The sequence below is a fragment of the Chiloscyllium punctatum genome, chromosome 33 (genome assembly GCF_047496795.1).
Source record: "Chiloscyllium punctatum isolate Juve2018m chromosome 33, sChiPun1.3, whole genome shotgun sequence".
Lineage (NCBI taxonomy): Eukaryota > Metazoa > Chordata > Chondrichthyes > Orectolobiformes > Hemiscylliidae > Chiloscyllium > Chiloscyllium punctatum.
Window position 1 is genome coordinate 21,659,223 of NC_092771.1, and position 27,453 is coordinate 21,686,675.

The 27,453-nt window shown below is 42.3% G+C and overlaps 1 protein-coding gene across 5 annotated transcripts in view; it reads left to right on the top strand.

Annotated features, from left to right (window-relative positions):
• Window positions 1-337: 337 nt before the first annotated feature.
• The window catches only part of vps13c (vacuolar protein sorting 13 homolog C), a 284,102-nt gene continuing 256,986 nt past the window's right edge, over window positions 338-27,453 (top strand). For all 5 annotated transcript variants that reach the window (XM_072553135.1, XM_072553136.1, XM_072553137.1 and 2 more), the window contains exons 1-5: window positions 338-476; window positions 3,877-3,920; window positions 9,334-9,376; window positions 16,258-16,353; window positions 26,999-27,100. In XM_072553135.1, the coding sequence (XP_072409236.1) occupies window positions 377-476; window positions 3,877-3,920; window positions 9,334-9,376; window positions 16,258-16,353; window positions 26,999-27,100 (385 nt within the window). In that variant the 5' untranslated portion in view covers window positions 338-376. The remainder of the gene's footprint in view (window positions 477-3,876; window positions 3,921-9,333; window positions 9,377-16,257; window positions 16,354-26,998; window positions 27,101-27,453) is intronic.

The following is a 27,453-nucleotide window of genomic DNA, read 5'->3' on the forward strand; positions in this document are numbered from 1 at the left end:
GCTAGTGCTTCCAAATAAACCTGTTGGACAATAACCTGGTGTTGTGTGATTCTTAACTTTGTATACCCCAGTATCTCCAACTCACATCTATACAGAGTACGTGTCTATGCAGGGAGTGCATCTGTACAGAGTGTTTGTCTCTGCAGGCTCTGTGTTTCTCGAGGGTGTGTGTTTATGCAGGCAGTATGTCTCTACAGAGTGAGGTCTGTGTCTCAGGGATGAGCACACTGTCCTACTGAGTGGGAGCGGAGCCCGTGCGCCAGGCGCCCTTGTTGTTTGAAATCCTCCAGTGCAGAGGAGGCGCTGTCGGTCACTGTCCCGCCCCGCCCCTCCCGGGTCTCTGTCAGACGGACGCTCGGGCGGTTGGAGCAGGGCAATGGTGTTTGAGGCGCTGGTGGCTGAGCTTCTGAACCGGGGCCTGGGTGATTATGTGGAGAATCTGGACAAGTCCCAGCTCAAGCTGGGGATCTGGGGAGGTAAGGGGGGCCCCGCGGCGACGGGACGTTTCACTGGGTTTGTGTTCTTGCGTTTTATTATGGATCTCAGAAGGTGATCAACTGGGCATTTTGTGCCGCCCTGATTCTCTCCAGGTTTGTGTGTGGGAGGTTGGTTAATGTTTAACCTGAAGTTAACTTTCCTGTTCACGGTAATGTATATAATTACAGTAATGATGACAATGACAATAACAATGTCACTTCCTTCAAAATCCTTATATACCTCCCCATACACCTCTCTTCAAAATACTATCCTGTGTATTCCATATAGTCTTCATATCCCCCAAAGTACACCCCACCCCCACCACGTACACCCCCCTCCCAGTCCACCCCCCCACCACCCCCACCATCCACACCACGTACACCCCCCCCCCCCACACCATGTACACCCCCAACCCACTCCACCCCCCCCACCCCCACCATGTACACCCCCCAACCCACTCCACCCCCCTCTCACACCATGTACACCCCCAACCCACTCCACCCCCCCCACCCCCACCATGTACACCCCCCTCCCAGTCCACCCCCCCACCATCCCCACCATCCCCACCACGTACACCCACAACCCACTCCACCCCCCCACCACGTACACCCCCCTCCCACACCATGTACACCCCCCCCACCCCCACCCCCACCATGTACACCCCCCTCCCAGTCAACCCCACCACCCCCACCACCACCCCCACCACCATCCCCACCATCCCCACCATGTACACCCCCCTCCCACACCATATACACCCACAACCCACTCCACCCCCCCACCCCCCACCATGTACACCCCCAAACCACTCCACCCCCCCTCCCCCACCATGTACAGCATCCATGTACACCCTCCCCAGGTACTCCCCACCTCCCCACCTCCCCTCCTCCCCTCCTCCACTCCTCCCTCCCCCCCCTCCCTCCCCCCCTCCCCCCCCTCCCCCCCCTCCCCCCCTCCCCCCCCTCCCCCCCTCCCCCCCCTCCCCCCCCTCCCCCCCCTCCCCCCCTCCCTCCCCTCCCTCCCTCCCCTCCCTCCCTCCCTCCCTCCCTCCCCTCCCTCCCTCCCTCCCTCCCCTCCCTCCCTCCCTCCCCTCCCCTCCCTCCCTCCCTCCCTCCCCTCCCTCCCTCCCTCCCTCCCCTCCCTCCCTCCCTCCCTCCCCCCCCCCCTCCCCCTCCCCCTCCCTCCCTCCCTCCCTCCCCCCCCCCTCCCCCTCCCCCTCCCTCCCCCCCCTCCCTCCCCCCCCCTCCCTCCCCCTCCCTCCCCCCCCCTCCCCCCCCCTCCCTCCCCCCCCCTCCCCCCCCCTCTCCCTCCCCCCCCTCCCTCTCCCCCCTCCCTCTCCCCCCTCCCTCCCCCCCCCCTCCCTCCCCCCCCCCTCCCTCCCCCCCCCCTCCCTCCCCCCACTCCCTCCCCCCACTCCCTCCCCCCACTCCCTCCCCTCCCCTCCCTCCCCTCCCCTCCCCTCCCCTCCCCTCCCCTCCCTCCCTCCCTCCCCCCCTCCCCTCCTCCCCCCTCCCTCCTCTGGTGGGGGAGTCCTCTCAAGCTTAATATCCTTCCTATAATTGGGCAACCAGAACTGGACACAGTATTCCAGAAGAGGCCTCACCAATGTCCTGTACAACTTCAACATGATGCCCCAACTCCTATACACAAAGGACAGAGCAATGAAGACAAGCATGTTAAAATGTGTTTTTTAACCACCCAGTCAAAATGTGAGGCAAACTTCAAAGAATTATGTACCTAAATCTGCAGGTACATAAGCTCTACAAGAGTACCCAAGTAGCTACCAATGATTGTATTAGCTTGTTTTTTGTACAAAAATGCAATACATCATATTTATCCAGGACATATTGTCTTCCCTTTCAACTCCCCAGATCCACATTTGCATGCTGCTTCACCGCCGCCGCCCCCTCCTTCCCTTCCCCAGAATAATATTAGGAAGGGAATTCTGGATTTCTTCATGTTGAAGAATGATGATTATAGTTTTAAATCAGGATAATGTGTGACTTGAGGAGATCCTGCTGGTGGGTGTGTCCCCATGCATCTTCTATTCTTGACTAGGTTACAGGGAGTTTGGAAATTGTCATTGAAGGAGGGTTGATGAGTTGCTTCATTGCAGTTTTACAACGGTAGATACTGCTGGTGCTGTTTCAGTTTTGGACAATGTTCAAGAACAACAACATTAGATCTGAAGCTGAGATCAGATATACAGCACTGTGGTGGTGCTCACCCTCCTGTATGGCTGTGAGATGTGGGCTCTACAGCAAACACCTAAAGGTGCTGGAACAGTACCGCCAAAGCTGCCTGTGCAAGAGCCTGTTGATCTGCTGGGAAAGACCGATGCACCCATATCAGCATCCTTCACTAGGCCAACATCACGAGCATTGAGGCACTGACCACTGTTGATTGGCTACGATGGGCACGTTGTCTGTGGGAACGACACAAGACTCCCCGAGCAGGTGATCTACTCCAACTTTGAAACAGTAGGTGAGTCCCTTGCAGGTAGAGGAAGTGTGCCTCACTGGCAAAGTGCGGCATTCACTGGGAATCACTGGACAAGACAGTCCAAAGTGGAGGAACTGTATGCGGGAAGGGGTCAAGCACCTCGAGACTCTCTTGTGGGGGAAAGTGAAAGCCAGGTTGAAACAGCAGGAGTGCGCTGCCACACCAACACCTTGCCCACCCCTTCCCACGGCCACCTTCTGCCCAAATGTAACAGAGCCTGCAGAAGCTACATTGATCTGTACAGCCACCTACAAACTCACCCTGTGAGTGGAAGAGGGACCGATGATGATGTATGATTCAAGTGGGTGTCAATCAAGCAGGTTGGTTTTTTGTGCATGATATTGAGTTTGTGTTGCTGAAGGTAGAGTCATCCAGAAAAGTGGAGAGTATTCTATCACACTTCTAACTTGAGCTTTGTAGACAGTGAACAGTCTTTGTGGATGTGGAAGATAAATTATTTACTGCAGGATTCCCAGCTGCTGACCTGTTCTTGTAGGCAGCGTATTTCTATGGCTGGTCTAGTTAAATTTCTGATCAGTGGTGACACTCGTTAATTAAATCAAGTGGAAACAAGGCACCTACTGTTATGTAACTTGTATATTGACTGTTAAGAGCTGTCACTTGTAGGTTGTGTAGGTTAGATTAGTGGTTTTGGTTTCCTTTGTGAATTTTTGTTTTTTAACCTTTACATAACTGCTGTGTCTAAAAGTTGAGGGTTATTGAAGATAATTTTATCATAACATTGGCCACATGTTATCCTTTTTTTTAATTTGTTTTTTATTAAACTTAAAAATAAACATGGTTGCTTGGATAATTATAGGCAGCCATTGATTTTAAGATGTCTATCACATAAATTATAGTGTTTGTGAATTGTGCTTATGAATGTTATTTTGTTTTTAGGAAATGTGGTCCTTGATAACTTGAAAATCAAAGAAAATGCTCTAGTAAGTAATTTATGTTTAATCTTTGCTTCTCTTAATTTTTGTTTTGGCAAATATTGCTTATCTGATTGTGCATGTTGACAGTTTCTAGTTAAGTGTAAAGGGGAGTGAGGTTCCCTGGAGTTGGCAGGCTCATGTTTATCCTTTATCCTGCCTTATCCCTGGGATCATTCTTGAATTTTTTCTTTTCCCTGCCATCTTTACAATGTTTCGTAACGTGCAGTACCCAGAACTGGATGCAGTATTCTAGTTGAGGCTGAGCTTGTTTTAATACTTCAAATCCATATTGATAAAGCCCATGACACAGTGTGCTTTATTAATTATGCTCTTAATTTGTCCTACCACCTTTAATGATTTATGCACATATGCATCTAGGCCCCTCTGCTTCTGTCTTTGCTTTAGAGCTGTACCCTTTATTTTGTTTCTGTTACAGCATTCCTCTTACTAAAATGGAACATAGCACATTTCTCTGCATGAACTTATATCTGTCATTTCTGCCCATATCACCAATCTGAGTGCCTTTTAAAGTTCTAAACCATTGTCTTCACAATTCACGTTGCTTCCAAGTTTTTGAACTTATGCACGTGCACGTTTTTGAACTTATGCCCTGTATATGTCGGCCTAAGTCATTAGTAAATAGCAGGAAGAACTAAACTTCCAAAACTGACCTGAAGGAAATTCCACTGCAAATCTTCCTCCAGTTCAAAAACCATTGATTCACCCCCAACTCTTTGTTTCCTATCGCTGGGTCAATTTCATATCCATGTTGCTGCTATCCCTTTTATTCCATGAGCTTTAATTTTTCTCACTAGTCTCTTGTGCGCTTCATCAAATATCTTTAGGAAGTCTGCATTCACCATGTCAACAGAATGACCTGCATCCACACACACACACTCATTTATCTGAATAATTCAGTCTAGTTAAACATAACTTGCCCTTAATCTGCCTTAATTTAATTATTCATATTTGTTCAAGTGAGTATTAGTTTTTGTCTTAAATGATCATTTCTGGAAGCTTCCTAACCACACAGGTTAAGGTGACTCATCAATACCTTCACCTTGTCAATTTTAAAATCTGCTCATGCCTGAAATACTATTTCTTTCACCATGACTGGGGTGGCATTTCTTGGTAAAGACAGATGCAATGTATTCATTTAATACCTCAGTTGTGCCCACAGCCTCAGTGAAAATCCCTCTTTTGACTTATATCTAAACCATTCCTTTTACTCATATGTTCAGAGAAGATTTTTATTTTCTTTTTATATTAGCTGTGTTGTTTTTTAATGCTGTCTTGTATACTTTTTAAAATTTGTCTCTCTATGATTATCTTCAGCCTCGTTCACTGTGTTGTATTGTCTGTCTGACAGTAGGCATAAATAGACCTTTCTTTGTTCACTTTGATATTAATCTCCTTTTTATTATCCACGAAGTTCTGTTTGTCTTGTCTTTCTACTTCATGGGTATATAACTTAGTTATAGAATCCTACAGCACGGAAACACCCTTTGGTCTAACTTGTCCATACCGATCAAGTTTCCCAAACTAAATTAGTCCCACGTGCTTGCAATTAGCTCATATCCTTTTGAACCTTTCTTATTCGGGTACCTGACCAAATGTCTTTTAAATGTTGTAACTGTACCTGCATGTACCTTTTCCTCTGGCAGCTTATTCCATGTATGTACCACCTTGTGTGAAAACGGTTGCCCCTCAGATTCCTTTAAACTTTCTTCTTTCACCTTAAACCCATGCCATTTGTTTTGGACCCTCCTAGCTTGGGAAACAATCTTTGCTATTCACCTTATCTATATCCGTCATGATTTTATATACCTCTAAGGTCACCTCTCAATCTCCTACACTCCAGTGGAAAATGTCCCAGCTTATCCAGCCTGCCCTCAACTCAACCGTCCAGTCCCGGTAGTATTTTAAAAAATCTTTAATGCATCCCCTCAAATTTAATAATATCCTTTTTATAGCAGGGCAATCTGAATTGTACACAGTACGCCAAAAGTGGCCTCAACAATGTCTTGTACGTCGCAACATGACATCCCAATTCCTATACTCAGTGGTCTGGGCAATGCATGCAAGTATGCCATTTGCCTTCTAACCACCCTGACTACCTGTGGTGCATCTTTTAATGAACTATGTACCTGAACCCTGAGTCTCTCTGTTTGACATCACTCCCTGGGCCCCACCATTAACTATGTGAGTCCTGCCCTTGTTCAGTTTACCAAACACCTCACATTTATCGAAATGAAACACCATCTGCCATTCCTTGGCCCATTGGTCTAATTGATCAAAATCCCTTCATAATCTTAGAAAACCTTCTTCACTGTTGACTGTGCCACCAATTTTGGTGCCATCCGCCAACTTGCTAACCCATACCTCCGAAATTGTCATCCAAATCGTTCATATAAATGCCAAACAACAGTGTACCCAGCACCGATCCTTAAGGCGCACTGCTGGTCACGGGCCTCTGGTTAGAAATATAACCCTCCTCCTCCACCACCATCTGTCTCCAGCCAATTTTGTATCCAGTTGGCAAACTCCCTGAATCCCATGTGATCTAACTTTTCTATATGGTAGATCAGTTAGTACTTTGTCAAAGGCCTGACTAAAGTCCATGTAGACAACGAGTTTCCATGCACAAAGCCGTACTGATGATCTCTAATCAGTCCTTGCCTCTTTTAATGCATGCACATTCTGTATTTCAGAATTCCCTCCAACGGCTTGCCCATTACTGGTGGCAGACTCACTGATCTATAGTTCCCAGTCTTCTCCTTGCAGCCTTTCGTAAATAAAGGCATAACATTAGCAATCTTCCAGTCTTCAAGCCCCTCTGTCTTAGCTGTACAAATTTCTCTGGGACATTCTTCCAATATCTACCCTGTCAATTCCTGTAAGACTCTTGAGAGTCCAAGACGTTTCATCTTTTCTACTAAGACAGTCCCTCCACTCTGGGAATTAGTTTGGTGACCTTCATTGAATTCCCTGTATGCAAGTGTGTCTGTCTTTAGATAATGAGATTAAAATTTTACACAGTACTTGAAGTGTGGTCGCACCAAGGCTCCATATCATCTCAGTAAGTTGCCTTTATTCCTCTACTCAAATCCTCTTGTAATAAGGGCCAACATACTATTTGTCTTATTTGCTTGCTATTGAATTTCCCCTCGAACTGCCTCTGTATTCTCCTTTTAAATCCTACTTCCACCTAATTTTGTCATCCAATCTCTGCATCTAAACCATTAACATAGATTGTATATAACTGGGCACTGATCCTTGTGATACTCCATTAGATCTAGGCGGCCAACCTGAAAATGATTCATTTATTCCTACTGTTTTCTGTCTGTTAAGTAGTTTTCAATCCATGCCAGTATATTCCCATCAGTCCTAGCATTCTAACTTTTCATCAACTGAAGTGTTGGACCTTTTTCAAAAGCCTCTGAAAACCTAAATATGCCACATCCACCCATTCCCTCTAGTCTATTCTGCTTATGTTCTCAAAAAAGACTACAACAGGGTTCTTTGGCATGATTTTGCCATTCATCAATCTATGTTGATTCTACCTTGTCCTTCTGTTATTTTCTAGACTGTCCTGTTAGCGCACATTTTATTGTAGATTCTAACAATTTCCCAATGCTTAATGTTAGGCTAACACAGGTCTGTAGTATCCAGCTTTTTTTGTCCTTGCTTTCTGAAATAGTGGTGTTAAATTTGCCATTTTCAGTCTGCTGATGCCATTCTAAAGTCAATTGAGTTTGAAAGATGGCCATCAGCACATCCACTATTTCTACAGTCAACCTCTTTCAAAACTCTGCAATGCCAAGGCATTTTTCTACTTTGTCTATTAATGTCTCCAGTTTTTTTAAAACTTTAAGATTAATATCTTGCAGTTCCGTGTTTTCATCAAGCCCACAAATTCTCCATTATATTTTGGAGTTTGTTTAGTGTTTTTCCCCTGTGAAGACAGTCATAAAATATTTTGGTGTCTCTGCTGTTTAATTATTCTCCACTATAAATCTTTGTGACTTTGCTTGTACATGGACCCATGTTTATTTTGCTCATCTTGTCCACTTTTGGAAGCCTCATGCATCTGTTATTTATGTTCCTTGCAAATTAGCTTTTACATTTTTTTTCCCTTTTTCCTTGGTCCAACTTTGCAGAATTTTAAAATGCTCTTAACCTTCAGGCATGTGTTTTTGGGCAACATTGCCGGCCTATTCCTTTAATACAGTTCTTGATTTCTATTGCTAACACTGCTCTTCCTATCCTGATTCCTGAAGAAGGGCTCATGCCCAAAATATCGATTCTCCTGCTCCTTGGATGCTGCCTGACCTGCTGTGCTTTTCCAGCAATACATTTTCAGCTCTTCCTATCACATCCTCAAATGTGTCATCATCCACGTTATAATGTCCATATTATGATAGAAAATTAATGTAAAAACATGGCAAATAGTATATAACCTGTTTTAGTTTTTTAGCTATTAGCAATTGCCTGTCTACCACAAAACCTTCGAATATAGTTTCCCTATCCACCGTAGTCAGTTTCATCTTCGTGCTTTCATGCTTTCCTTTGTTTAGATTTAAGACCTTAGTTGCTCTTCAAACAACCTCACTTGGAATTTTATATTAAACTTCAGTCATAATATGGATGTTTATAGGGTGGGTGACAACACATTTGAAGCCTGTGTTAGGAAGAGCCCAAGGTTAGTTTGCAAAACAGGAGACTTTATTTTGAAAAGGAAGGTGACTGTGCATGTGAGGGGACTGTTCAGTTAGGCAGCTGTTTGGATTGTGAGCAATTTGGTGAGAATGAAAACTGTGACATGCATAATATCAATGCATAAATTTGAAAACATTATTCTCCTGTAAGTGGATTTTCAATCACAATATTTAAAAGATCATTTTATGGCTCAAATAAACTATTCCGATCTTAAAGTTGTTCTTGGTCATATTTTTACTATTAGAGACAAAACAAAACTAGATGCTTGAATCCAAGGTAGATAAGCAGGAGGCTGGAAGAACACAGCAAGCCAGGCAGCATGAGGAGGTGGAGAAGGCAATGTTTTGGGTGTAACCCTTAGACCTGAAGAAGGGTCACACCAGAAACATTGCCTTCTGCACCACCTGATGCTGCCTGGCTTGCTGTGTTCTTCCAGCCTCCTGCCTGTCTACTGTCTTTTTACTATTGCCTGACAGGTTTGCACAGGTGAAATCCTGTTTATAATTATGACTTCTAATTAAGTGAGGTTGTCTCGTACCTATTGTACAGGCAGTCTGCAGCTCATACAGCTTCAGAATTATTTTATTGATCTTGGTTTTTGTGTTCACTTATATTCTGGTAGAAAATCTGCAAATATCACATGCATTTGCATGTTCTCTTTTATGCTAAAATGATTTCTTCCATTCTTCTTCCCAACCAGAATGATTTTGATGTCCCTTTCAAAGTCAAGGCTGGACAGATAGGTATGTTCTTTGTTTTTGTCTATTACTGAGCTGCAGTGTTTTGCTTTGCTCTTAAACTGAGTTTTTTAATATGTAACTACTGTGTCAACTTTGTCAAAGCTTCAATTAATGATCTTACCTAAAGAAAGTGTGAATAAATAAGTAGTTACTATTTAAAGAACTGACAGTTTATATATTATTTGCTGTTTGGCAGCTGTAAACACAACTGTTAATATCTATGTAATTTAGTATTTTATTGATGAAATTTCACTCATTTGGAATTAACAAAATTTGAGTGGCACTGTCGAGAGCCTTTTGATGAGTATTGGGTGGGAATAAGATGTTGATATTTTCTAAGAGAAAAATAGGAAATATTCTGTAAACAGTCTGTGGAACCAGCATCATTTGCCATAATGCTATAAATTATAGTTCAGTGTCAGCCTGAAATACTAATCCATCAGTTAGGAAAACAACACTTAGCAAAGGGATGTTAGATAGTTGTCAAAAATTCTGTTCTTTTCTAAAGCGAGAGAGGAGATTTAACCTTGTCTTCAGAAACCATTCGTTGCTTGATCATTATCAAGGTAGAAGATTGCTTATTAATCTTTCCTATTTGTAAAGTACTGCTGAACACCAAATTTGTTCCATACCAAATGATGACAGTGAGTAATTCATTGCTGGAAGTGCTGTTCGATGAGCTCAGCATGTGAACACTTTTTTGATAGAATAAGTTGTACTTATGTAGCTTAAGTAGGAGGTGAGCTGAGGAAAAACTAATACAATGGTAATTTGTCAATTTAATCAATATTCAGTGACATATGTAAGATATACACAACACCTGGAGGGCAGGTTGTTTGAATTGTTCCTTGCTCCTTTCTGATTTCCTTCTTTCCCTCTTGGCCACTTAAATCTGAACATGGGTATGCATTTTTTTCCTTCCCCCATGTTTTTCAACCGTTTTTGTCAGAAAAGACAATTTAATGTAGACCTTGGTCAGACAGTTTGGAATTTTAGAGTTAACTTCCTTTCCAATTTTGATTTCCTTTCCAACCCTGGTGGAATGTACAGTGGAAGATTTGGCACTTGCTTGGATGGACACCAGTAACAAAGTGGCTTGTTTGATCGGTATTTGTCACTAAGCTCGGTCTGCAATCCAGACATGATCGGCAACTCACTGCCACGACAATAGCACTTCACCCCTGCCATAACCTGCAAAGGACTGAAAGCACTGTCAGGGGGACAACCTCACTTCCATGTTTCTCTCCAATTTGTACATTATTCTAATGACAAATCTATTCCCATTTCTTTATTTTCTCTGGATGACCATTGGGGAACACTTCAGCTAACAACATTGAGCAAATGCTGTCAACGTAGAACTTGAGGCAGTTCAAGAAAAGTACTGGCTTCAGTGTTTTATCAGGGCAGATGGGGTTAGATGATTAGGATATTACTGGTGTTTGCATCTTGATAGAAGTAACAAAAAGCTGTGCGGCATGCAGTTAAACATTCCGATATTGGTGCCGAGTAGTGTTCACTTCCTGAAGAATGCTGACTGCATTGATAGTGCCAACATGATCCTCACCACATCAGACCAGTTATTGTCTTCATTTGGAGACTGCTACACTGGCCTTCCCCCATTTGAGTCCTGCCAGTATTGAGCTGTATGCCCACAGGCTACATATCGTCTCATTTTAGGAAGAGAAATTTGAAGCATTTTGCTAATCTAATTTTGATGCAAGAATGTTGCAGAGCTGGACTTTTCATGTGCACTAGAATGTTGGTACGGTACTGCATGCCACTTCATACCAGTTCATACTTGTGGAAATAGAGCTTGGACTTTGAAAAACCTTTGGAAATTTTAATTACCTCATTCATTCATGGGGCAGGTGTAACCATCACCTACAAGTAAGGAGGTCAAGATGTACTCTTATGGCAATGAACAACTAAAATTGCATATGGAGGAGGTAATTTGCATTCATTTGTAGAATTAAGTTAGGAAGCATGTGGCATGATGTTCCAATGCAGACAGTCAGTTAAACTGCAGAGGAAGTGGGTAGAACCCTAAAATATTCAGCAGTTTTGAGGTGAGTTGACGACATGGTGAGACAGTGTCAGTGTTCCTGACAGAAGACCACAGGTCTTATCCCACTCTTGGAAGAGCAGGATGTTGAAGTGTTGAACTGACATGTTATTATAAATGTTAACCTTTTCTTCATCTAAAAAGGTTAACATTTTTACATCATCAATCACATCCATATTCACTATATGGACACAGAATCAGAGTCCTAGAGATATTCAGTGCAGTAACAGCTCCCTGAGTCCAATATGTTCATTCTAAATAAATCTCTAGTCCTATTTGCCAGCATTTGGCCCATAGCCCTCTAAACCCTTCCTATTCATATACCCATCCAGATGTCTTTTAAAATGTAGTTGCACCAGCCTCCACCACTTCCTCTGGCAGCTCATCCATACACACCCCATCGTCTGCGTTTAAAAAGTTGCTCCTTTTAAATCTTTCTCCTCTTGCCTTAAAACCTATGCTGTCTAGTTTTGGACTCCCCCACTCTGGGAGAAAGACCTTTATTTACCCTTTCCATTACCCCTCATGATTTTATAAACCTGTAAAAGGCAAAATAGCCCCAGCCTATTCAGCCTTTCCTTTTCGCTCAAGCCCTCCAATCCCGGCAACATTCTTGTAGATCTTTTCTGAACTTTTCAAGTTTCACAACATCCTTATGGCAGTGAGACCAGAGTTGCACGCAGTATTCCAATAGTGACCTAACCAATGTCATGTACAGCCACAACATGACCTTTCAACTCATTTGCTCAATGCATTGACCAATTAAGGCAAGCATACGAAAGCCACCTTCACTATCCTACCGACTTGCAACTCCACTCTCAAGGAACTATGAACCTGCACTCCAAGGACCTTACCATTAAGTGTATTAGTCCTGCTAAGATTTGCTTTTCCAAAATGGAGCACCTCACATTTATCTTAATCAAACTCCATCTGCTACTCCTCAGCCAATTAGCCCGTCTGATCAAGATCCCATTGTACAATGAGGTAACCTTCTTTCCTGTCCACTATACTTCCAATTTTGGTGTCATCTGCAGACTTGGTAACTGTATCTCCTATATTCGCATCCAAATTGTTTTATATAAATGACGAAAAGCAATGGACACAACAATGATCCTTGTGTCACACCACTGGCCACAGGTCTCCAGTCGGAAAATCAACCCTCCACCACCCTCTGTCATCTGCCTTTGAGCCAGTTCTGTATCCAGATAGCTAGTTCTCCATCTATTCCACGTGATCCGACTTTGCTAACCAGTCTACCATGAGGAGCTTTGTCGAATGTCTTACTGAAATCTGTATAGATCATGTCCACTGCTCTGCTGTCATCAATCCTTTTTTGTTTATTCTTCAAAAAACTCAATTGAGTTAGTGAGGCACAATTTCCCATGCGTAAAACCATGTTAACTATTCCCAATCAACCCTTGCCTTTCCAAATGCATGTAAATCCTGTCCCTCCGGATTCCCTCTAACAGCCTGCCCACCATTTGATGTTAGGCTTATTGGTCTACAGTTTCCTGGCTTCTTCTTACCGGCTTTCTTAAATAGTGTCACCATGTTAACCAACCTCAAGTCTTCAGGTATCGCGCTTATGACTATCGATGATCCAAATATCTAAGCAAGGGGACCAGCAATCACTTCCCTAGCTTTGCACAGGGTTCCAGGTACACCTGATCAGGTCCTGGGGATTTATCCACCTTTGTTTTTAAGACTTCCAGCTCCCCTTCCCTATAATATGTATGTTTTTCAAGATGTTCCTATTTATTTCCCCACGTTCTCTTGCTTCCATATTCTTCTCCGCAGTAAACACTGATGAAGAGTACTCTAAACCCCCTCCTCTATCCTTTCTATAGCATTTGTATCCTGGAGCATTAAGCTGCCAGTCCAGTCCATCCCTGAGCTACGTCTCTGTAATTGTTATAATATCCCAGTCCCATGTTCCCAACCATGCTGAGTTCACCTGACTTACCTGTTAGGCCTCTTGCATTGAAATAAATGCAGTTTAATTTATCAGCCCTTCCTTGTTCTGTTTTGTTTCTGCCTGTGCTCGTTTTTTTCCCAACTGTACCCGTCTCGTATTGATGTTTTTTCTAACTATCACTGCTGGTTCCCCTCAACAATAACAACCCCCCCCCTCCCACATTACTAGTTTAAAACCTCCTGAGTGGCTCTAGCAAATGTCCTTGCCTGTATATTAGTCCCTTTCGAATTCAGGTGCAATCCATCCTCCTTGTACAGGTCACTTCTATCCTAGAAGACATTCCAATGATCCAAAAATGTGAATCATTCTCCCTGCGCCAACTCCTCAGCCATGCATTCATCTGCTCTATCCTCCTATTCCTACCCTCACTAGCTTGTGGTACCAGGAGTAATCCAGATATTTCTTCCTTCCAGGACCTATTTTTTTTAAATTCCTGCTGAACCTACTATATTCCTTATTATTTTGTCTTTAGTTCCAATATGTACAGTGACCTCCTGCTGGCCCCTCTGCCCTTCTGAGAACATTCTGCACCATTTCCGAGATATCCTTGATCCTGGCTGCAGGGATGCAACACACCACTCTGATGTCTTGCTGTTTGGGCGCAGAAACTTCTGTCTTTGCCTCTGACCAGTGTCCCCTATCACAATCGATCGCTTGGAACTTGATGTATCTCTTGTCACATGAGAACCAGTCTTGATACCAGAAACCTGGCTGTTAGTGCTGGTTCCCCTGAGAGTCCATCACCACCAACATTTTACAAAACGGCATAGTTGTTTGAAATGGGGATAGCTGCAGGCTACTCCTGCACAACCTGGCTCCCCCTCTACATTTCCTGGAGATCTACCTGTTGGCGTCTTCAGTTTATCTCCCTCCCTGCAACTGCCATCCACATCTTTTGGAGTAGTGTGAAGTCCTGGTCACACTCTCTTATAAGCAGGATATTATTAAGCTGGAGAGGATTCAGAAGAGGTTTACCAGGATGATGTTGGCAATGAAGGGTTTGAGTTATAAGGAGAGGCTGGATAGGCTGGGATTTTTTTAACTAATGTGTTGGAAGTTGAGAGGTGACCTCATGGAGGTTTATAAAATCATGAGGGGTATTGATGATAAAGGGGAAGGGCAGGTATCTTTCCTTCGGGTAGGGCATTTCAAGACTGGCAGCATATTTATAAGGTGAGACAAAGATTTAAAGGAAGACATGAGGGACAATGTGTTTGCACAGTGGTTTGCATGTGCAATGAACTTCCAGAGGAAGTGGTGGATCTGGGTACAGTTACAACATTTAAAAGACATTTGGACAAGTACATGAATAAGAAATGTTTGGAGGGAAATAGGCCAAGCGTAGGCAGGTGGGACTAGTTTAGATTGGGATTATGGTTGCCATGGGCTGGTTGGACCAAAGAGTCTGTTTCTGTGCTGCTATGACGAGCTGATAAAGTCTCATACATGTTTTTACAAATTTGCATTCAGAAATGTAAATGTGCAAAGAGTACGTTGTATTGGAATGCCAAAAGGGATCTGTGACACCAAATTGATTTATGAAGGAGTTGACCAGTCAAGAAGAGTGTTTTATGAACCACTTCTTGAATTCATTCTGAACTAAGATTCACTTTCTAGAGAGGGTATTTATATGAGGAAAACCCAAACCAGTTGCTGATTTGATGAAGGGTTGTATTTTCTGAAAGGTGAACAATGTCAGTTTATGACATTGGAGTAGTAAGTGAAGGGGTTAATGACACCAGCTGATTTTACTGAAGATCAGAGTCAAAATGATTGAGATCTGATGCTGTGACTCACTCGCAGGCTAAATGCCAGCATTAATGGTGTGTCCACTGCTGCTTGTTTGGATTTTAATTGATTTGGAAAATTATTTGAATTTAAATATTAACATTTTCTCTCTTCCAACCCCCTCCCCTTTCATTTCCATTAGATGGATATTTGAAAAGTATTGCTTAGAGTATATTGCAGGGGCAATGAATGTTATTTCACAAAGCTAGTCCCTTTTTTTTTCTAAAAGCTGTTCCTTGGCTCAAGGAGACTCTGTCCTTGATTTTTTTTTCAGAGGGGTAATAAACCAGGCCGGGCTCCGATCGGAATGGTTTGGTACAGAGATGAAAAGGATTTTTCGAGGCCTTCTGTTTATATGGAAACAGACGAGACTTCAGGCCAAAGTGGTCATGTTTTAGAAGTGACCTGTATAGTGAAAGGGGATTGGTCAGCTCTCTAGCTGAGCAGTTTAGTTCAGTCTTGAACTGGTGAGGAGTTCAACAGTGAATTGTGTGGAACCCCCCCTCCCCCCTCCCCCCGCGCCCCCCACTCCAACCTGTAAGCATGTGTTCCATTCATACTGGTTTTTAAAGGAAGTTTGCTTATTGGGACTGTTGTGTATATTCAGAACAGCATAATGAAGTCTAGTTTGGATAGACTGAGTTCTGTAGGGGTTGTTTATTCTGTGCTTTGTGTTTCATTGTGTAATGTTCTGAATAAATTTTTGTCTGTTTTAAAATCTAGTAGTCAACCTAGCTAACTTACTCTTATCGAAACAAATTGCTAAGTTATGGTCTGGGCTGCCTGCTTAAGAATGTTTTGAATGGTCTGGCCTAGTCCAGATGAGTTATATGGTCTGCCTTTTGAGAGATATACACAGACATGTCTTCATTCTGTGCTGTGGAATTCTGTAATTCTATCCTTTTGAAAAAGCATGTTCAAGTTTTGGGATTTTGTGCAGTAAAGCATCTAGGTTTTTGAGGTCATTTGCTAATATTCTTTTTTAAGTCTCTTTAAAGCCTCATGGTTTTTTTTAAGTATACTGTGTCATGTTTTGTATTATGCTAATTTCATTTATAGACAAGCTGACTTTGAAGATCCCTTGGAAGAATCTGTACAGTGAAGCCGTGGTTGCTACTCTGGATGGATTGAACCTTCTGGTTGTTCCAGAAGGAAGTAAGTACAGTGCTGTTAATTTTCATGTTAATTTATAATGTTGACCTGTCAATTAGTCTAATCTAAGCATCATTTGAAATTGAGTGTTTTAATGTGTTTTGAAAAGCTAGGATTTTTCTTAGATGTTCATAAAAGTTGTAGAGTTGTTATAAGTTATTACAGTGGTGGATCAAAGTGATTTTGGAACATAGGAGCAGGAGGAGGCCATTCAGCCCCTCAAGCCAGTTCCACCATTCCTTGAAATCATGGACTGATATGTGGTCTAACTCCATTTACCTTCAACTTCATAACAATACAGAGAATAGTGTAGGTTTGGAACTCTTGCTCAAACCGCAGTCAATGCAAATTCAGTTGTTAAACTTGAATCCAAGGTACACACATTGTTATTAAGCAAGGGTGTTAAGGGATAGGGCCCAAGGCTTAATAATAATTTGTGTATCTTGGATTAAGTTTAACAATTGAATTTGCATTGACTGCGGTTTGAGCAAAAGTTCCAAACCTATACTACTCTCTGTATTGTTATGAAGTTGAAAACATGTACTGTGCCTTTGAGAGAGTGAATGCTGTTCTGAACTGAGAGACTGTATGACTAGGTGGCAGTTCGAGTGTAATATAAAATTTGGAAATGTGAAACTTTTGGCTATGAAATGGCTACCTGAGCTTTGGTTGCTGTTTTGATGGTTAAATTTGAATTGTCAATCAGTTTAAATTATGCCCAATTGAGTTTGGTTTGATGTTGGCAAAACAAATTCAAACTCTGAGATGATCTGATGTTTATGGGGTATAAATTTGGTCAGAGAGCAACTGCCGTGGTGAGAGAAACTCATGGAGAACTAATTGCCCATCCAGCATCTTGCTGACAAAGAAATTAGAAAGCACACTCCTATCAAAGGTACTTTTTCGTATGAAACACCTGCATCTACCAATTGCCTTTCTACCTACCTTCCTCCTTTCTTCCCCTGCCACCTGCATCTCTCCCTCCCATTTATCTTACAGCTCCCCCCACCCTTTCCTGATGAAGGGCTTATGCCTGAAATGTCGAATCTGCTGCTCCTTGGATGCTGCCTGACCTGCTGTGCCTTTCCAGCATCACACTTTTCGACTCTAACTCTCCAGCATTTGTAGTCCTAATTTGCCTAATCTCTCCACATCACTACAGATGTCCAGCTATCATCCTTGTAAACCTGAGTTGAATTCTCTCCAAGGCCAAACTTATTTTCAAGGGGTGGTGCTCAGACCTGCTCTCAGTACTCTGTGTGGTCTTGATTGGATGTTTTTAGCCACCCATGTTTCGTGCATACACAAACAGAAGTGTTTAGAAAATGTCTTTTTTTTAGGAAGCTGCCTCAATGTTTTAATTTCCTCTTGGTCACTCCCAGCTGTGTCCTGGAGATTAATCTTCAATTTCTGAAGACTCCAGCATAATCTTCTAGTAGGGAAGTCTACTTAGGATCAAAGGAATGAAATGCACAAAAATAACTATCTGGAATTCTTTAATTGTTCTTGTACAGACAGGACCTAGATTAAAGTGGCTTAAAGTAAAACTTGTTTTCAAGTAAATAGTGTTTCAGAACAGCACCATGTTGGTTGCAAATTAAAAATCAAAAGATCGATAGTGAATATCCAGGTAGATTTGTTTTTCTTATGCCAGACATAATCCATAAGCAGTTTGATGGCTATGCCCTGTGAGAATTAAATGTTTCACCCATTGTGTTGGGAGAGTTTGGATCTCTTTCTGACTTCATAAAGGAATGTAGAGAGTCAGTGTCATAGAGATGTACAGCATGGAAACAGACCCTTCGGTCCGACCCTTCGGTCCAACCCATCCATGCCGACCAGAGATCCCAACCCAATCTAGCTCCACCTGCCAGCACCCGGCCCATATCCCTCCAAGCCCTTCCTATTCATATACCCGTCCAAATGAGCACTGGTACATGAGAAGGAATAATAGTTTTTTTTCAGAATTGTTCCTTTCCTCCTGGCTGGGTGTTCTAGAGCCAGGGGTCAGAAATTCAAAAAAAGGGGAAAGTTATTTAGGACTGAAATGAAGAATTTCTTCATCAGGCAGGTAGTGAATCTTCTGAATTCTTGACCCCCGAGAGCTGTGGAATATCAGTCATTGAATATGCTCAAGACAGATGGATTTCTAGATATTAAAGATATCAAGGAACAGGACGATAGTGTGGGAAGATGCATTTATTTCAGTGGCCTACTCCTGTATTGCAATGCTCGAGCAGTACGATGCTGCTGAAAGCTCCTAACCCAGCACAGAAGCAAAGTGTACAGAAGGCTTATTTTGTTGTAATAAAACAATCCATCAAAATGGGATTAATGTATGGAATGAATCCAGTGGCTCTGCAACCTGTTGTCCTGTTAATTTCCCTTTTTTATTGGAGGCTCAACTTGATTAAACTGATCCAAGTTTTTGGTTTCACTTTGTGTTAACTTGGCATTTTATCTGAGATTCAATATGGGAGGACAAAGCGAAGGAGCTAAAGGTGAGAGCATTGGTCAGACAGTGAGCAGTGAAGGGATGAGCAGAGCGCCTGAATTGCCCTGAGGAAGTTGTGGTGGATCTGTGAGAAGCTGAGTTTGAAGCTGGAGCAGCAGTGTGCATGTGTGTCTATGCTGTTCCGTTACACACACTGGTCCTTGTTTCTTCACCCCAAAAAGTGCCAAGCTTCAGAATGTTCCTCCTTGGAAAGGGAGGGCTTTATGTTAGAATGCCATGCAAAATTCCTCAAATGCAATATTTAGAATGGGAATGCGCAAAGAGCGTTTCAAGTTGGTACCAGATGCTCGTGAAATCAGTAGAATGCCAGTTTTTAAGTTTGACATACTGTTCAGTTGTAGGAACGAGAAAGGGACTTTCCAGGAAATTTGTAGTTCATATTAAATGAAGACAGGAGTACATTTGAGTTTGCGTACTGTTCAGTGGGATCGGAATTAAATTGACTTGACCTCGTCACTGCAGTACCAATCCACAGTCCATGTCCATGAGGCTTAATTGTTTGTAGTTTGTGGCTGTGTTTTCGAAAAACACTTTGATCCTTTGCTTGGGTAAAAGAGACTTCACTTTGATAAATGTTTGATCACGGCATGACTGTTGAGAACTCAGATGGATGGTTAGTTCAAGTTGGACAGTTTAGAGTGGGTCGGTTCTCTGATTAAAGATACTTGGTAATGATGTCCTTTTTGATTGTATTTTGATGACTTTGGGTAAGGATTGATGGAGGACGCTTCACGACATTGAGTCTTTGAAAGCCCCTCCAAGTTAATGCTTGTATGATTGTTGGTTCCAGAAAGAGGAAGAGTTATGTCACTTCAGTGAGAGTGTGGGCACCTTTGCTTAAATCATGTGGAATGAGTCAGCTGTCATTTTTAGAAAAGAACAGCTGTCTTTGCTATTTTAAAATTCACTCAGTTATGGGTGTTGCTGGCCAGGCCACTACTTACTGCCTATTTCACTTGTCCTTGAGAAAGTGGTGGTGAGCTGACTTTTTAAACCCCTGCATTCCATGGGTGTAGTTTGACCCGCAATGTCCTTAGTGGATTTCAGGATTTTGACTCAGCGACAGGAAAGGAACAGCGATACATGTCCAAGTCAGGCTGGCGAGTGGCTTGGGCAACATGGGGGTGGTGATGTTCCCAAGTGATCTGCTGCCCTTGCCCTTCTGGGTGGAAGTGGTCATGTATTAGGAAGGTGTTGTCTAAGGATCTTCAGTGAATTTCTGCAGTGCATCTTGTATATAGTGTACACTGCTGTTAGTAAGCATTGGTGGTGGAGAGAGTGGATATTTGTGGATGTGCCAATCAAGTGGGCTGCTTTGTCCTGGATGGTGTCAAGCTTCTTGAGTGTTGTTGGAGCTGTACCCAGTGAGGAGTATTCCATCACACTCCTGACTTGTGCCGTGTAGATGGTGAACAGGCTTTGTGGAATCGTGAGGTGAGTTAATCACTGCAGCGTTCTGAACCTCTGATCTGCTTGTGTGTGCCACTGTTTGTAGTGGCTCCAGTTGAGTTTCTGTCAATATTTACCCCAAGGATGTTGGTAATAGTGATGATAGCACCATTGAATGTCAAAGCTTGGTCGGGGAGGGGGTTGGTTACATACTATATTATTGGCCATAGCTCTTGCCTGACATCTGTGTAGTGCAAATGTTACTTGGCACTTGTCAGCCCAGGCCTGGATGTTATCCAGTTCTTGTTGCATTTGATCGTGAACTGCTTCAGTATCTAAGAAGTTCTGAATGGTGCTGGACATTGTGCAATCACCAGTGGACATCCCCACTTCAGGCCTTAGGATGGAGGTAAAGTCTTAATAAAACAGCTGAAGGTGGTTGAGCTCCGGACACTATCCGAAAAAACTCCTGCAGAGATGACTAACTTCCAACTCCCACAACAATCTTCCTTTCTTTGTCTTTTTTTTGATGTTCTACTTAATCTGAATGGATTTTTTTCAGGAGCCCCATATAACTAAAGATTTTGTTCACTATTTTATCTCCCTTTTTCCCTGGTTTTCATCTCTCATTCATTTACAATGTAGCTGCCACACAGATACAAGTTGTGCTTGGGAAGTTTGTCAGTGATGGTCCATATGGGCTGCCTCCAACCTTATTCAGCTGAGCCTTTCAAGATGAGTTTCTGTTTCAAAATAACTCGATTGGATGGGCACCAGTCATTGAAAATTTAATCTAGTCAATCTTCGCTTCTTTTCCAAGGAAAAAAAATTAAAGGTTACTGAATAAAAATATTTTGGTTCAAAGCCCCTATATTTGAAGATATACTTCCTACTCGCCCTTGCTATATGAAGTACTTTGGTGTCTGCTGTGTTTAAAAGGATGAAGTAATTTAGTTATCTAATCTGGTAGAAAGATGCTCTTCCCCCACTCCCCCGTGATAAGCACCGCAGACTGGTACGTATTTAAAGGGGTGCAGAGCTTAACAGAGCTAGTCATTGGGCCACGTCTTGCAAATGCTTCAGTCTGCTGAATTCCATTGTCTTGTGAATCGTTCCTCTAGATAGAGAATGCAAAGAAACATCATGTTGTCTTTTTTGTGCCCTGCTCAAAAGTCCAATGTAAAACTCAATTATAAATACGTCTGTTCAGACGTGTTCTGACACACTGAAAACAACAAATGCTGGAGATCAGAGTGGGTCAGCCAGCATCCATGAACAGATAGCAAGCTAACGTTTTGAGTCTGGACCTTGGATGCTGTCTGAACCATTGTGGTTTCCAGCATTTGTTGTTTTAAGTACAGATTCCAGAATCAGCAGTAATTTGCTTCTACATTATGGTTTGACACACTCCTGGGCCTTCACATGGTAAGGATCTGTGGAATTATACCTTGCATATGGAGTTCATTTGGCTCGAGCAAAGGTATTTCTTTAGTAACTTTTAACACAACACATCCTTGATTTGGACTTCTGACCTTAAGGGGTCACTTTGCCTGCCCCAACTAAACAAATATTAGTTAATATACCAAATTCTGTCCACTTTAAAGGTTCTCTTTGAATGCTTCTTGCCCTCCAACAAGTCATGCTTGTGGTTGATGAATTTCTTGATTTTTTTTTTGAGATGTGTACCACAGATTTCTGATTGCAGACTCTGGGTCTAAATATCCAACTGGCAGCAGCATTGAGTCATAGAGGTGTACAACATGGAAACAGACCCTTCGGTCCAATCCGTCCATGCCGACCAGATATCCCAACCCAATCTAGTCCCACCTGCCAGCACCCTACCCATATCCCTCCAAACCCTTCCTATTCATATATCCATCCAAATGCCTCTTCAGTGTTGCAATTGTACCAGCCTCCACCATTTCCTCTGGCAGCTCATTCCATACACGTACCACCCTCTGTGTGGAAAAAATTGCCCCTTAGGTCTCTTTTATATCTTTCCCATCTCACCCTAAACCTATGCCCTCTAGTTCTGGACTCTCTCACCCCAGGGAAAAGACTTTGCCTATTTACCCTATCCGTGCCCCTCATAATTTTGTAAACTTCTATAAGGTCTTCCCTCAGCCTCCGATGCTCCAGGGAAAACAGAGGGATGGGTGCCCAGATTGCACTCTAGCGTTTATCTTGCGTACTGTTTCACAGTAAAAGCTTTGTCCTAAGTGGCAAAGTACAGTCATATTTATACAAGTTCAGAGTACTTTGAATAACACCTTTGATCAATTTTGATTGAATTTGTTCATATTCTATTCACCCTTTTTGAACTGTAAAGGTAGAAAGTTAACCTCATATTCTACCCCTCTGCCAAAGCTTAATTATAACCATCTGTTTGGAAGATTTTTATTTTGAAACTATCCACATATTGTATTAACAAGTGATTGTAAGGCTGCAATCAAATTTCACACTTAAGATGGCTGAAAAGAAGAAACAGAGGCTGAGCAGTGTCTGACTATCATTTAAAGCCTCATATCGTATAACAGTCTTGAAATTAACATTTTGTTATAATATCAGTTGTTCAGAGTTGACATACCTGAAGGCAGAGGTAAATAGAGAGTCGTGATTGTTGACTTAAACATACACATTTTTAGCAGTTAGCTCTGTGCTGTGCAGCTTTACAGATGACCTGTGAAGAGAGAGGATGGATGTCCGGTGGACCCTTGCTGCCCTTGTAAAGCATGAGGTCTGCAACTTCCAGCTTTGCGGTTATATCTGGATTTTATTGTCTTGTGGCTGAGATCTTTGAATTGTTGGGCCAGAATCTATAAGTAACCCTTATACTGAATATGTGTTGCTGGAAAAGCGCAGCAGGTCAGGCAGCATCCAAGGAACAGGAGAATCGACGTTTCGGGCATAAGCCCTTCTTCAGGCTTATGCCCGACACGTCGATTCTCCTGTTCTTTGGATGCTGCCTGACCTGCTGCGCTTTTCCAGCAACACATTTTCAGCTCTGATCTCCAGCATCTGAAGTCCTCACTTTCTCCTCAAGCAAACCTAATAGCCAACTTGTTTCTGATCTGAACATTGATATTGATTTGGTTAAGAATCATTCTTTGTTCACTATACCTCTCATTTTGCATACCTCTTAACTAATATCCAGTGCTGGCCCAATCATATAGGCGAACTGGGCTGTTGCATTGGGCACCGAATCTGCCATTTCAAATGCCAAGTAAGCACAGGTAAAATTTCATTGAATTTGCAGAGGAACATTCAGCCCCTTGAACCTATTCTACCATTCACTGAGATTATGGCTCATCTGTGGCCTGACTCCATATACCTGCCTTTGGTCCGTAACCCTTTCTTTTTTTGTTGAGCAAAGATATTATCTATCACATGTAAAATTAACAGCTGATTTGTGGTAGAGTATTCCAAACATCTACCATCCTTTGTGTGTAGACGTACTTTCTTATGTCTCCTTTTCTTTTAAACAGCCTAGCCCTAATTGTTAGACCATACCTCTAGTTCGAGAATCTCCAACCAGTGGAAATAGTTTATCTTCTACCCTGTATTTTCCTGTTATTATCTTGAAGACTTCAATCCGATCACCCCTTAACCTTCAAAATTCTAGAGAATATAAACTTAATTTGTGTTATCTCAACATTTGGACTACAGTGTATACCCTCCAAGTCCAATACGGTATATCCTTTTGAAGGTAAGATGCCCAGATTTGCACTCTTATTCCAAATGGGGTCTACTCAGGCTTTATGTAACTGCTGCATAACCTGTGCATCCATGTACTCTGGTCATCTAGATATAAAGGCCAGCATCCCATTAGCTTTCCTGATTATTTTCTGCCTCTTTGTGACATCTAAAAGATGTATGCACCTGTGTACACAAGTCTCTTTGAGTATCCACTGTAAGTAACTTCATACCATACCATTTAGAAAGTCCCCTAATCAAACCTTTTTTCAATCCAAAATTGATAATCTGTCAGTTGCTTACATTGAGTGCCACAATTTTGCCCATTTCATTTAGTTTATCAACATCCCTTTGTAATTTTATGCTATCATCTAAACTGTCTACATTGCTGCCTGTGCTATTAGCAGATTTGGAAATCTGACTTTCTATTCCATTATCTGAGTTGTTAATAAATAATATGAATAGAGGCTCAGTTTGCAGAGATCCTTGTGTGACATGACTGGGATGTCCTACCATTTTTGAGTACTTCCACATTATCCCTCAATCTGTTGCCTACCACTCAACCAGTTTCCCAGCAATGTCAGTAATTTTCCCTCAATTCTGTGGACTTCTATCTTTGTTAATAGTCTCTCTTTGTGAAAGATTTAATAAAATGCCTTCTGGAAATCCATATAAACAACATCCATATACATTCCCAGTCCACTACCTCAGTCACCTTCGAAAGAGTCAATGAGGTTTGTCAGGCATGACCTGCCTGTTGTGAATACATGTTCTGTATGTTCAGAAACAAGTTGGCTCTCTGATTAACTAATAATTTCTCAATTACAGATGTTAGGCTAACTGATCTGTAATTCCCTGGCTTTTCTTTTCGCCCTTCTTAAAGAGCAACATTGGATGAGGGAGTTTTGTTTTTGCTGGGTTTTTGGGGGCGCGGAGTGGAGAAGAGAATGATGGGTGGGACTAGCGTTGGGGTATTTGAGTTAAGGGAGTTGCTCTGAAATCATAGATTCCAGGAACCAAAAGCCTTTGAACCAGTTCTGCAGACACCTGTCACATGAAATAGAACAGGAGAAATATGAAATAGAACAATCTGTTCTGCTGTGATTGTGAACCCAACCTAATCTACTTAACTGGTGTCTCTAGCTGAATTAAAGAATACTCAACAGAATGGTGCTCATGGGGTCAGCTGTTTTGGAAATAATTGTCTGAACTGACCCCTCAATATTCATATATCCTTTGAATATAGTGCAGTACCTTTTTAAGGTTTCATCCTGGAACGGTGTGATTTATGGTATTGGTTTCAGCTTGTAGGATTCAGAATTGCAAAATTCATAATCATCAATTGTTTTGTGCGACTGTTTCCAGTTCTGAGTTCAGTTTCTGCTGAAGGGTGCCTTTCAGTTTCACTTTGAGTGAGATTTCAATTCCTGTTTTTTAGATTCATAGGAATTGTAGCTGTAGCCATGGTTTTGTAGAGCACTCTGAGCACTATTATTGAACACTGCTGCGTCTAATTGAAGGCAAGATGGATGCTGTTTTTTAAATTAATTGTTATCAGCGTTTGAGCTAACTACTGTTGATGTATTGGCTATAGCCTGTTGTGGTTACCACCTATTCCACCAGTTATTTCAAACACCACAAGGGCTGCAGCGATTCAAGCTGATTGCTCACCGCCACTTGCAGGAAGCCAATTTGAGATGGGCAGCAAACGTTGCCCTTGCCATGTTGCCAAGAACCTGAGAATCAAATCTGAAAAAAAGGTTTGCATTGTGTGCTGACAGGCTCGGAATCATCATTCACCAGATGAACAGCTCATAAATTTTAAATTGTTTAATGAGTGTGCCTGTGCCTATGTGTTACCTTATCAACTACAGAGAGCTCTTTTCTGTGCCAGATAATATTACCAAGGTTAGTGGAGACCTATTATCCAGAAAATAATTACAAATAAATACATTCAGGATTATTCCTTTAAATCATAAGCTATTTGATCTTAAACATATGGCAGGGAATGCAAATTTTGGTCCAGATGTTATAGTTTGCTCTGAGAGGTTTTCAATGTTACAGATAGCTTTTCAAATTGATTTTAGGTACCAAAAGCATCCTTTCATGATCAAATAACAAGAATTGATCTTTTTTTCCTTGTATTCTCCACTGATTGCCACTGCTTTTAACAATTCTCAGCAAATTTGAGTTCTGATGACCAGTTCCAAATCTATAAAATTGGTTTATAGGTCATTGAAAAGTTAGATTAGATTAGATTACCTACAGTGTGGAAACAGGCCCTTCGGCCCAACAAGTCCACACCGCCCCGCCGAAGCGTAACCCACCCATACCCCTACATCTACATCGAGATCTACATCTACCCCTTACCTAACACTACGGGCAATTTACCCTGGCCAATTCACCTGACCTGCACATTTTTGGACTGTGGGAGGAAACCGGAGCACCCGGAGGAAACCCACGCAGACACAGGGAGAACGTGCAAACTCGACACAGTCAGTCGCCTGAGGCAGGAATTGAACCCAGGTCTCCGGCGCTGTGAGGCAGCAGTGCTAACCACTGTGCCACCGTGCCGCCCCCAGTTGAAGCATTTGTTGTAATAAGTTGAGGATCTCCTCCCTTTGTGCATTCCCAGCGGTTATTAAAGATCGCTTTCCACCATTCGTATTTCAAATATTAGTTTCTTTATCATGTATGCTGTTGCAAAGTAGCAGATTTGACTTTGTTCAAATAGCTGGGCAGGATCATAGATTACTGTATTTTGAGTTTAGTGATGCTACCTCATTTATCACTGCATTTAAACAGACTTGTGTCTGACTTGGAGAAAGAGAGCACTGCAGATGCTGGAGATGCCAGTCGAGAGTGTAGCGCTGGAAAAGCACAGCCGATCAGGCACCACCCAAGAAGCATGAAAATCCGTGTTTTGGGGATAAGCTCTTATCAGGATTTGTCTGACTTGCCCTTTTACTCCTGTTTATTTGGTCTAGCGGTGGGTAAAATGCGATCAATATATGCATTGTACAACTTCACAATGATTATTTGTTCCTGCAGGTATCCAGTACGATGCTGAAAAGGAAGAGAAACAGCTGCAGGAGAACAAACAGAAAGAGCTACTTCGAATTGAAGATGCATTGCAAAAAGCAGCAATGAAAGGTATGGAAATTGTGCGACAAATCTCTGCTAGCCTTTACGGTGTTGTTCATAGTGGATGTAATTTGATTTTGATGATTAGGTTAAAGGCTACAAGCCAGAATACAGAGTGTTGAGGGGTCTTCAACCATGACCAAGCAAACAAATCTATAAACATGTATTGGAAAGATGAAAGCCAAAAATACTGTTGACTATCATTTGTCTCAAAGCATCATTTAAAAAGTTTTCTAAAAAAAAACAAACTAAAACAAGTTTTTTTTTTTGCTGCATCATATTAACCAGTATTGAGAATTAGAACGTGCAATACATCTGAGAAAACAACGGCAATGAATTATTATCCTGAGCAGGCAGAATTT